This window comes from Monodon monoceros, unplaced genomic scaffold (assembly GCF_005190385.1).
Source record: "Monodon monoceros isolate NGI ecotype Baffin Bay Population unplaced genomic scaffold, NGI_Narwhal_1 Super_Scaffold_11, whole genome shotgun sequence".
In the NCBI taxonomy this organism is placed as follows: domain Eukaryota; kingdom Metazoa; phylum Chordata; class Mammalia; order Artiodactyla; family Monodontidae; genus Monodon; species Monodon monoceros.
In genome coordinates this window covers 13979444-13991530 of record NW_021703767.1, presented here as the reverse complement: position 1 = coordinate 13991530, position 12087 = coordinate 13979444, and the positions used below count along the sequence as shown (strand labels likewise).

Below are 12087 nucleotides of genomic sequence, written 5' to 3'. Positions count from 1 at the left end.
AACTTCAAAGGTCCACTTACATGTGGATATTTTTTAATAGTAAATACTATAGTACTACACAATCCACAGTTGGTTGAATCCACAGAGTCAGACAGAATCTCAGCTACAGAGGGCTGAACATAAACTATACATGGATTAACCCCCGCATTGTTCAAGGGTCATCTGTATTTGGATTAAATTTAGGACTTTTTTAGGGAATTTTTAAAAATTGAAATCTCAACATAAAGGGACAAAATTATTAGACATCACCCTATCTTGCTGTACAGTCTGAAATCAGAATAAGATTTGATTGAAGTTCACCATTACAGGTTGAAAGTGGTTGATGAGTACAAAAAACAAAACAAACAAAAACGCATCATAAAATAAACAACCAGAACAAAAATATTTGTGCTAAATGAATTTGATTTATTGAGATGAACAGCAAAACCCCTTCCTACTCACACCTAATTGTAATGCATTGATGTTGATGTAGAGATTAATGATACATGGGCAGAGCAACCATAAGAGACAAACTGCCTGCTTCACTAGTAAAAATTCAGGTATATTGGAAAAATATATCTTGCTTTAGCTGTAGATGAGTACCAGTTCAGCATTTTATGCCTGGGTGACTTGTTCAGCATCACCAAAGACCAGGATTTCAGCAAGAAGTCAGCGAGAAGATGGAAGCAGGAAGCATATCTGGAAGCAGGAAGACAGACTTTGTTTTTCAGGTTGTTCTGTGCACAGAGTAATGGTCGAAGAGTCCTGTAGTCATCTGCAGCCATGGTCCATCAATAAGTGCTGTAGCCAAAGCCAGAGCCAGAGCCCCATGGCCGGCAAAAGCTGCCACCGTAGCCATAGCCTAGGTTGCTAATGTTGCTACCACCAAAGCAGTAGCCCAGGGAGCTGTAGCCATTTCATCCATAACCGTAGTTCAGGGGAGAGCCCAGGGGCAGGAGTGTGGCTCTGAAGGTCCTGTGGAAATCGGTTGCCTAGCAAGGATTACCTGGGAAGTAGCTTCCACAGCAGAAGTAATGAGTCATGGTGGCAGGAGTTGAGAAGGATTTGGATAGATTGCAAAGAGAAAGTTACCCAAGAATGAATGAAGTTCTTGTCCTGCACAGGGCCTTTTATACCTCAAGCTGGTGGGCATGACATGCTTGCCTAGACATCTTATGATAAATTTGCATAGATAATTCTATTATTGCTAATAAAATGCATATAAAGGAACCCACAGACTCACTGCCCACATTTTTGTTGGCTTTTCTATCTGCAAAGGAATGTGTCATATCTTCAAAGCCAGCAGCCATCCTTGACACACAATTGAATTCTTTTCATCGGTGTTCCATGGTTTAACCCGTGTTCTGATTGCATCATGTGAGACTCTTTAAATCCTCTGATTATAAACTCCTCCCAACTGATATAGCTAAACTAAAAAAAGCTTTGGCAACCATGTAAACACTTCTACAGCTTCTTGAAATTCTCTCCATATGTCATTCAAAAGCATTGGTATACCAACTGTTTAATGGGTATGGAGGTTTTTTTGGAGTAAAGAACAATATTTGGAACTAGAGATGGTAATTGCAAAACACTGTGATGTACTAAATACCACTGAATTGTTCACTTTAAAACTGGCTCATTTTATGTTATGTGAATTTCATCTCAATTATTTTTAATTTTTAAAGCATTGCTACAGAAATCCAACAGAGCAAGTCTTTTTTACAGAGGCTGTAAGAACACTAAATAATAGGATAGCTATGGATAATGTAGTAGTAATTTTCATGTATTTCATTTATGAGCATTATCCTTGTTAACCTGTCTTTTTTCTCCATGGAGAACATACAATCTTTGGTTGTAAATCATCTTGAACATTGCCAAGCTGTCTTGTTGTGGAGTTGCCACACTGGGGTTGAGTGGAATGGTGCCCAATTTAAAGTCATGTTATACAATGCTTGGTTCTTATTGACTCCTAGTAAAACAAGCTTGGACACCATGATCCATTATGAAATACCAGTTATATTTAAAAGTGCAGCACTTACTTTTACTCCCATTTTGCAGAAGTATGTCCACTTTTCATGACAAAAGTAAACCAGAAAGAATTTGAGCTCAGCAAAGCTAAGTCTATTCCAATTCAAATGTTTAGGAAAGAATCATTTTTATACATCCTAGTTTCTCTGAAAATAGATAAAGAAAACTTCCTGGATACCAACTCCTTTGTATATTCCTCCCTTAATGGATAACCATAGAGCCCAAAGGGCAAAATATTCCAGACATTTCTCTGTTAAAATTCCTCCTCCCTGAGGTTCTCTGACACAAGAACTTCCTACAGGTCATATTATTTAAGTTTGGACATGCTTTTTTTTTTATTCTAAAAACTGATTACATTATGAGAGTTTATAGAGAAAATCAAAAAGATAAGGTCTATTTTCAAATTCAATTTTTAACAAAAGGAATGAATTAAAATAAGAGGCTGTATCCTCAAGAGTCCAAATTATATAAACTCTACATAAGCTAATCCAGAAAACTCAAAAATATGTGTGGGAGTCAGAGAGGGCAGAGGTGACTGCTCTCATTTAATTGTGACTGTTCAGTGGTTACTCGAAAATTTTTACTGCTGATTCTACCATGCAATAACTTCTGAACATGTAATTTGGATCTACTGCCACCAGGTGGCAGTGGTATTTATCTCAGTTAGTCTGAACTACAGGACTGGAGTTGGAGGGTTATCAAATGTAAACAGGCAGAAGAACGCCCTAAAGAACTTGTTTGAAATTCAGATTTCCAGAGCTATCCTCTCCCTCTACCACCATGAGATCCTGGAAATCTGTATTTCTAATGAGTATCTCAGGTGATTCTGATGAATAAATCATCCTGATAAATTCTGGACAAGTCTTTCATGAGATTTCAAGGACTCTGTCTGTGCTTGGCTGTGTGAAATTGCCCTGAGCTGCTTATTTCTCTTTGACAGGCATGTTCAGTGTCAGTCACAGGTGACCTATTCTCTGGGTGATAGAGATAATTAAAGAAAAAAACCTTAGTTTGTCTTTTCCATTCCCTTGTGCTCTGTTTCTTTTCTCAGGTCACACCTGAATAGAAAGGGAAGTAACTACAGTGTGTCCAGGCATATTTTATTTACCAGGAGGTAAAACCCACCTGAGCTGGCCTATGAATCACTTACCCCCAATTAAAAAAAAAAAACAAAACTATTTTGCTTGTTTTTTATTTTCCTATCTCCTCTTAGACTTTCCCAGAGAAACTCCTTAGCCAAATATTTGATTCAATATTTTTTATTTTAAATATTAGTAATAATAAATATACATGAAGGACTCACTCTGTGCTAGGTTCTGTTCTAAACACTTTATGTATACTACTTGTTTATATATCTTACCATATACATTGTGTATATATATATTTATACATATATATATATATTAAGAGGACTTACTATGCACATTTTTTTTTGGTTGCACCACACAGCATGCAGAGTCTTAGTTCCCCAAAACAGGGATCGAACATGCACCCCCTGCAGTGGAAGTGTGGAGTCTTAACCACTGGACCACCAGGGATGTCCCGCTATGCACTTCTCTAAGCACTTAACAAATGTTAATTCATTTAATGTTTGCAATGATCTTATAATATGGGTATTACAATTTTTCTAATAAGAAAACTGAGGCCAGAAAGTTTAAGTCACACAGTTAATAATCAGCAGAATCAAACTCCAAATCTAACCCATATAGCTCCAAAGCTATGTTCTTCCCAGTTTTTCTCTACTGCCTTTGATGTTAGTGATACTTTAAAGGGTTTCAGCTTATAAAGTGCCTCAGATCACTTTATGTTCTTGAACAGATCAAGGAAAGGCTAGTTTTTTCTGCCATGACAAACAACCCAAAGTCTAGATGCTTGGAAGAATCAGAGGTTTATTTCCTGCTCACACTACACATCCCCTCAGGTTGGTGGGTGTCTTAGATGGATGACATTCTCATTCAAAGGCTTAAGCTGACAGTTGTCATCTAAAATATTACTAATAGGGGAAGGGCATGTGGCAAATCATACACTAGCTTCCAAAAACTTCCACCCAATGTTGTGCATCACTGCCACACTCTTCCCACTGCACAGCCCTACCTAACTTCACTGGCCATACCAGCAATGCTGTGTGCCCAGAGGAGGAAGTCCACGATGTTGCCCAGCAGCATTAATGACTCCCATGGAGACTTTATACTCATTACACAGACTACAATAATTTCTAAAACATAGTTTAGCAATGTTTCTAAACACACTTTCCAAAATTTAGATAATTAGATAAAAACAAATAAAAAGGGTTTTTTAAGACTTTACATAATATAATTTAAAATAGTTCTGATATTTTATGTTGTAAAACATATTTTTCTATGCAGTTCATTCACTATCAATCTGTACATGCTTATGGATTACTTGATAGCTTTCATTTCTTTTCTTTCTCTTCTTTCCTCCACATCTGCCTAGTCACTATGTAATCTAATTGAGGGAACTGTTGCCATAAAAATTAGTTTTACACAGAATGGGAGAAAATATTTGCAAACTATGCAACTGACAAGGGGTTAATACCCAAAATGTGCAAATAGACTCAATATCATACATTGTATCATCATACAATATCATACAACTCAATATCAAAAAAGTAAACTACCCAATCAAAAAAATGGGCAGAAGACCTAAATAGACATTGCTCCAGTGAAGACATACAGATGGCCAACAGGCACATGAAAAGATGCTCAACATACCTGAATATTTAATGGGTATCTTTATCAGACAATAATTACGCTCTACAGTATAGCCCTTCAGCTCCTACAAGAATCATCTTTGTTTAGGCTCTAACCAGTGTCAAGTAGATATAAAATGATGGTGCTTGCCCATTCCCTCACAAGATATCTCTTACCTCACACCCAAAGGTTTCACCTCTAACATCTAAAAAAGACATTGACAAGCCCATGTGGTACCCATGTATGTATAGTCTGGAAGTGTGGGGAGTTAATGCTCTAAGGGGTGAACCTTGGTACAAGAGAGATGGGAGTCAATGGACTGTCCTGGATAGTTAGGCAATTTCTTGGGAAATGGTCCTATAGAATCAAGCACTTAGTTGTATTTAGCTGTAGTCAACTTAATAAAGCATCTTAATCTGAGGTGCCCACCCTTCCCTGTTTCACTTCCCTGCTCCCTAAGAAAGAAAAAATACATCAGCCCTTCACCAGAAACTTTGCTTTCTGAAGAACCTAGACCAAAACAGCATCTCAAAAAAATTCCTTTAAATACACCTTTGCTGAGATGAACTCATATATGATAAATTTCACTCTTTTAAAGTGCACAATTCAGTGATTTTTATAGCCTCAGAGCTGTGCAACCATCATCACTATTCAATTTCAGAACAATTTCATCATCTCAAAAAGAAACTACAGGGACTTCCCTGGTGGCGCAGTGGTTGAGAGTCCGCCTGCCGATGCAGGGGACACAGGTTCGTGTCCCGGTCTGGGAAGATCCCACATGCCGCGGAGCGGCTGGGCCCGTGAGTCATGGCCACTGAGCCTGTGCGTCCGGAGCCTGTGCTTCACAACGGGAGAGGCCACAACAGTGAGAGGCCCGTGTACCCCCCCCCAAAAAAAAAAGAAACTACATCATTAAAGTCTCACCCCATTCACAACCACCAATCTAAGTTCTGTCTCTATGATTTTGCCTCTTCTGGACATTTCACATACATTTAATCCTACTACATGCAGCCTTTTGTGTCTGGCTTCTTTCTCTTAGTATAATGTCTTTAAGGTTCATCCATGTTGTAGCATGAATCAGTATTCATGCTGAATCATGAATCATTCTTTTTTATTGCCAAATAACATTTCATTTTATGGATACACCATAGTTTTTTTAATCCATTCATCAATAGATGGACTTCTGGGTTGTTTCCAATATTTGGCTATTATGATTAATGCTGCCATGAACATTTGTGTAAAAATGATTTTTAACATGTCAAAACTTGAGCTCCTAATTTTCTCCCACATACCTATTCCTCCCCTATGCTTTCCCATCTTAGTAAGTAACACTGCTATATAATTGCCCAAAACAAAAACTTAATTCTCTTTTTCATATAATTCCTTTATCCAATCTGTCACCAGGTCCAATCAGCATTGCCTCCAAAATACATCTCAAATCCACATGTTTTTCCATTCTCATTGCTGTGATATAGTCAAACCACCACCATCTCTACCTAGGACTATTGCCATAGTGTCCTCTCTGGTTTCCCTTTCCCCTCTTTTAGTCTCCCTCCCTCAGCTAAGCTAATATGAACTTTTCAAAATAAAGTGTGCTATACCCTACTTAAAAAGTCTTCAGTGACTTCCTGTTGTTCTTAGAAAAATAAAAATTCAAACTTCTGACATGGCCTGGTTCCTGTCTAACCTTCCAACCTCACTTCATCCTACTCTTCCTCCCTTCCTATGATCCAGCCACAATGGTCACCCCCTCACTGTCTGTCACCCCTGGCAGTAGGCACCATGTCTGTCTTATTTGTGCCTAACTAATACATAGCTGAAACTCAATAAATATCTCTTAATCTCTTAAATGTATGAATGAATGAAATAGCTGTTGGAGTGTGTGATGAAAGATGAGTATGATTTGGACAGGTGAAGATAAAAAGATATTCAGGATGAAGGAACACCATCAGCATGGAAAGAGCAGAATTGTCTGTGTTGGTTTAGGGATTGGTGAGCTGATCCATTTAGATGGAGGAATGTACATATGGAGGGAAGTTAAGTTGAAATTTCCAGCAAATCAGTGCCATAGTTAGAGAAAGGATGGTCTTACATGCAGGACAGGTGTGGGAAGAGATAAAGAGCTGCTTCCAAAGGATTTAATGAGGAAATGATGTGATTAGAACTGGCTTAGTTTGAATAATGGATTGTAGGAGAGAGCTATGGAGAGACACCTATTAATATTGTATTAGAATTGTCAATTCAAAAAAATAATCAAGCATCTGAGTGAAGCTTGGCAATAAAAATGGTAATAAGAAGACAGATTTGAGTGACATTATGGAGGGAAATTGTATGGGACTTATTTATCAATAAATAAGATATCATCTATGAAGGAAAGAAAGGAACCCAAAAAATCACCTCTGGTACCCGGGTAAAAGGTGCTTCTAGTAATGGCAATAGAGACATCAGGAGAAGGATTTTAATTTTAAAGGGGCCACTTGTGCCAAAGAGATTATAAGCATTTGGAAATAAAGAAAAACAGCTTAGAAGAAAAAAAGCTAAATACAATGATCAGGCTTTCATCTTTCTTAAAGTAATACTTTAAGCAATGTTGGTAAATAAGATCCACTGGGTAGAAGAAAAAGACTGAGAACAGAACACTGGAGACACTGGGATTTTTAGGGGGATAAGGAACAACAGAAGTCAGAGGTGTCAGTAAATGAGGGTCAGAGTATAGTGGGGAAGTCAGAATTGCACCGATGATTCTTAAAAATGAATAAACATAGACTGTCCTTTACACATGATGATTAAGGAAGGAAAGAAAAATGAGAAAAGAGCTCGAAGGGTAGAAAGACCAAGCATTAGTTTCTGCTATGGGTGATATATATGTTATATATATGTTTCATATATGTAATATGTTTTATATGTGATATATATGTATACACACACACACACATATATATATATATACACACACGCACACACATAAACCCACATATATCACATACGGTTTGAGTAGCTCCGTTGGTGCAATTCTTAATCACTTGCAGTGAAGATTCTCCCCTTTATTTCACTGAAATTTTCCTCAGTGTTAAAGCTAGAGGAAACATTGGTCCAGCTCTCTCTTCATTTTATATATGAGGAAAGTGAGATTCAGGGAAGAAAGTGAAATATCCCATGTCACACTATCAGTGTTGATTTGAGCCTAAAGTCAAGGGTTTTTAAAAATTTTTTATTTCTTTTATTGAAGTATAGTTGGTTTACAATGTCATGCCAATCTCCGCTGTACAGCAAAGTGACTCATCTATACACACAAAATCAAGAAGTTTTGAGTCCTTGTCTATTACAGACTTGAATCCAACCAGTTTCTCAGGGAAAAAAAACTGATTCCTTTTTTGCACCTTACCTCCTCTGGTGGGCAAACCTAAGCTGGCTCCCATGACTCCTGCCTCTTGGTATTCACACCGTTGAGAAATACTTCTGAGTGTGCAGGACCTGTGACTTGCTTATAATGAATTGAACATGACTAGAGTGACAGCATGTCACTTCTGTAATTATATTACACAGCATTGTAACATCTGTCTTGCTGAGAGGCTCTCTCCCTTTCTGGTTTTGATAAAACAAGTACCACGTTTCAGAGACCCACACAGCAGGGAACTCCAGCCAGCAGCCAACCAAAGAAACTGAGGCCCTCAGTCCAATAAGCTACAAGAATTGAATTCCACCAACAATGATGTGAACTTGGAAGTGGATCCTTCTCCATTCGAGCCTTGAGATGAAGCTGCAGCCCCAGCAGGCACTCTGGTTGCAGCTTTCAAATGAGACACTAAAACACAGAACCCAGCAAAACTGTGCCCAGAATCCTGACGCACAGAAACTGGGATAATATAAGTGTGCTGTTTTAAACCACTAAGTCTGTGGTGATATTGTTATGCAGCAAGAGAAAACTAGTACAACCCACACACAAATGCACACACACACACACACACACACACACTCACACAAGCACAGAAGCAATTTGTCACTCATCCAAAAGGCTCCAAAATAGATCTCAAATCCTCTCATATTTCTCCATCACCAATGTCACCAGCCACCAAAAGCCATTATCTTTTTGCTCTGTACTCACTGCTTCAAATTTGAGGTGAATTAGTCTTCTGCACCCTGCATGGCACAAGGAAGAAGGGGTATATACCAGCTGATACAGTTGCTCCTAAATAACTGCCCTCTTCAACATTGCACCAGGCTATCAAAATTGCTCCCACCATTGGGGCTTCCCTGGTGGCGCAGTGGTTGAGAATCTGCCTGCCAATGCAGGGGACATGGGTTCGAGCCCTGGTCTGGGAATATTCCACATGCCGCGGAGCAACTGGGCCCGTGAGCCAAAATTACTGAGCCTGCGTGTCTGGAGCCTGTGCTCTGCAACAAGAGAGGTCGCGATAGTGAGAGGCCCGCACACCACGATGAAGAGTGGACCCCGCTCGCCGCAACTGGAGAAAGCCCTCGCACAGAAACAAAGACCCAAAACAGCAAAAATAAAATAATTAATTAATTAAAAAATAATTGCTTCCACCTGTTTCAACAGTCCTGCATGTGACCAATCCTCTCTGCTTTCCATCTTTAAGAGATGCCTTATTTCTGCTCTCATCTGATAGCAATCTTTTTATTTTTCCAGGATTGTTATGATTTGTTCTTTTTGTAAAAAAGAAATTATCTTTTCTATCATTTCTAGGGATATGGAGAAAGAGTAGGAGGTAGGTGCCTGTGTTTAGTCTGTCATTTTGATACAATACCCTTTCCAGAGTAATTTTCGCTATATTATGCTGCTTCCCCCCAAATCCACTTATAGACATTTTTCCTGGAACTAAATTCTGGCAGGGACTTTTTATAATGGCTCTTGTAAGTACTATGCAGCCACTGCAAATTATATTTATGAAGAATATTTGATGGCATTGCCAAATTCTCACACTATATGGTAAGTAATAAGTCGGGATAAAAACTGTATGAATCTTCATCCTCCCTGAGATGAAATTTTAAGCCATACTATTGAATGATATTCACAAGAAAAATAGAAAAGGGGGCTGGAAATGGACCTTGGGAAAGCCCCAAGAGGCAGAGAAGTAGAAAGAGAGAAAGTCACAGATATATATATATATATATATATATATATATATATATATATATACACAGAGAGAGAGAGAGAGAGAGAGAGGCACTAAACAAGACTATGGAAGTCCTGGAAGGCTTTCTGGGATAGGACACAAGCTGATTCTTAAAGGTGAGTAGAAGGGAACCAAGACAATTGAGCAAAGGAATAACAGGATCAAAGGGTCAATGGAGGGAAAGGAAGGGGATCAGAAAAGCATTGTAAATTTTAGACTTTGAGACATATCCTTTCACAGAGCCTGGCACACAAAAGTGTGCATTTTTTAATAATGAGCATTTTTTAAATATATTAATTAACTGGTGCTAACTGACTAATTAATAAAGTAAAAAAATGTTCTGAATGAAATCAATATTGTAGCCTTTTTATGGTGCCAAACAGGCAATGTCAACCTTGAACAGTCTTGGGAGCCATGTCCTAAAGCTTGCTGCCCTCTGCAGACTGTCACCGGCACTCCTCAGAGGAGCCGGGCCTTGGGCGGCCTCCAGTTCCTCCCTCACATGCGTGAGTCATCTCACTTTGAATCACCCCCGCTCATTTTGTTCCAGTATCTTCACAGGGATAATACAGACTGGGGCCAACAGAGAGGGACCAGGAAATATTAACTCCCAAAAAGCAACCCATCGATTCTTACTAAATACCTTTAATCTAACTTAGCTATGTTTCTGAGTTACTAGTCTACCTTTCAGAGCAGAGATCGACCTAGAACAATTGTCCTAGAACAATTATTCTTACGTGGCCTTTGGCTATTTTCCTCCTGAATTTTTCCATTCTTCAGTTTTATCAGCAAAGAACTTAACGCGGCTTTAGGTAAGAACGGAGAGATGGCTGTTGGCACAGTTAGTCCAAGAATATCTGTTTCCTTGGTCTCCCAAGCAGAGAAACAAACCAATTTAAAATAAATAATAAATAAATAATTAAAAAACATTATCAGGGCTCCTAAATGTCACAAAACGGTGGGCCTTAGATCACCTCGTGGTGATTGGTCTCATGATTCTATGCGTTGTTTTATATATGACTCAGTAGAGCACGTCTTTGTCAGTGCACAAAAGTTGTATCAAAACATAAGAAGAATTTTTACTATACCGGACTTAATGTCCTCTATAAAATTGAAGTTTGAAAGTCAGAAAATTTGGAGATAAGTTCAAAACCAGCAGTGAACAAGGAAAGCTCTTATCTACAGTATCATGAAAAAGATTTTTTTAAAGATTTTGTCTTATGATTCAAGAAAAACATCATCATTAAATGTATTTATTCAGACAGTCAACAAATATCTATTAAGTATATTTTATGTAGAAAGTATTGGAAAGTCACTGGAAAGTGACTTTCCTAGTCACTGTTGAAAATATAAACATTAAAAGATACAGTCACACGTACCCTTTTAAAGATGTTATTTTAAGTTGTGTACAACTTGTAGAGGAAATGTTGGTTTATCCTTTAAAAAGCTCTTAATTGTTTATCATTTGATGCCATTTGAGGAACTATAGGGGGCTGTCTATGACTGAAATGGACAATCTGACTGGGACTGTAGTGAAAATAAAAACAACTCTACAATTAAAATCAGAGAGAGATCTCTATGCTGATTGGTTTGATTTTAAAAAAGAGGAAATAACTGATTTAGTTATGCTGATAGGGACTGTGGTAAAAACAAGAATCGTGTTAGAATAGATAAATTATGGAAGTCATTGAATTTTTGTCAGAAGAATGAAGATAGTGTTAGTAATGGACCATGATTTCTCACTCGATTGACTAGCCCTGTTCTAAGAGAATGGGATCATGTAAAATAATAAATACTATTATAGAGATAAAAAAAAGATACAGACTTTCAGAAATTTGTTGAGGGAGCGGGAATAAAGGAGATGGGTATAAATTATGCTGATACCTAGGAATACCAAGAGCTATCAGAAAGTGAATTCACTAGTCTGGGTTGAGAGTGGGGTGGATGGGAGTCAGACTGGAGACCTGAGATTCATGAAACTAGTTGGGAGAAGCTGTGGGGAAGTATGCCATGATAATAGCCATGATAGAAATAAAAATTAAAATAAAATAAACTATCACTTCTAAAAGTAGAGAAGCACAAATAGCAAGTCCAGTCAGGAGCACTGAAGAACTTTATCTTTGAAATAACACAAATAGTTGGATTAATGAACCCACAGAGAAACAAAGGTTTCATATTAAGCCTAGAGAACCAAGCTGTCTTCCCAGGTCTAACAGAGGACTGAGACATCT

The 12087-nt window shown here is 38.1% G+C and overlaps 1 protein-coding gene across 1 annotated transcript; it reads right to left on the bottom strand.

The window, feature by feature from the left end:
- Positions 1 to 770: 770 nt before the first annotated feature.
- Positions 771 to 1022, bottom strand: LOC114890450 (keratin-associated protein 7-1). Its single transcript, XM_029213905.1, is given in 1 exon segment — positions 771 to 1022. A coding segment is annotated over 1 exon segment (252 nt).
- Positions 1023 to 12087: the final 11065 nt, after the last annotated feature.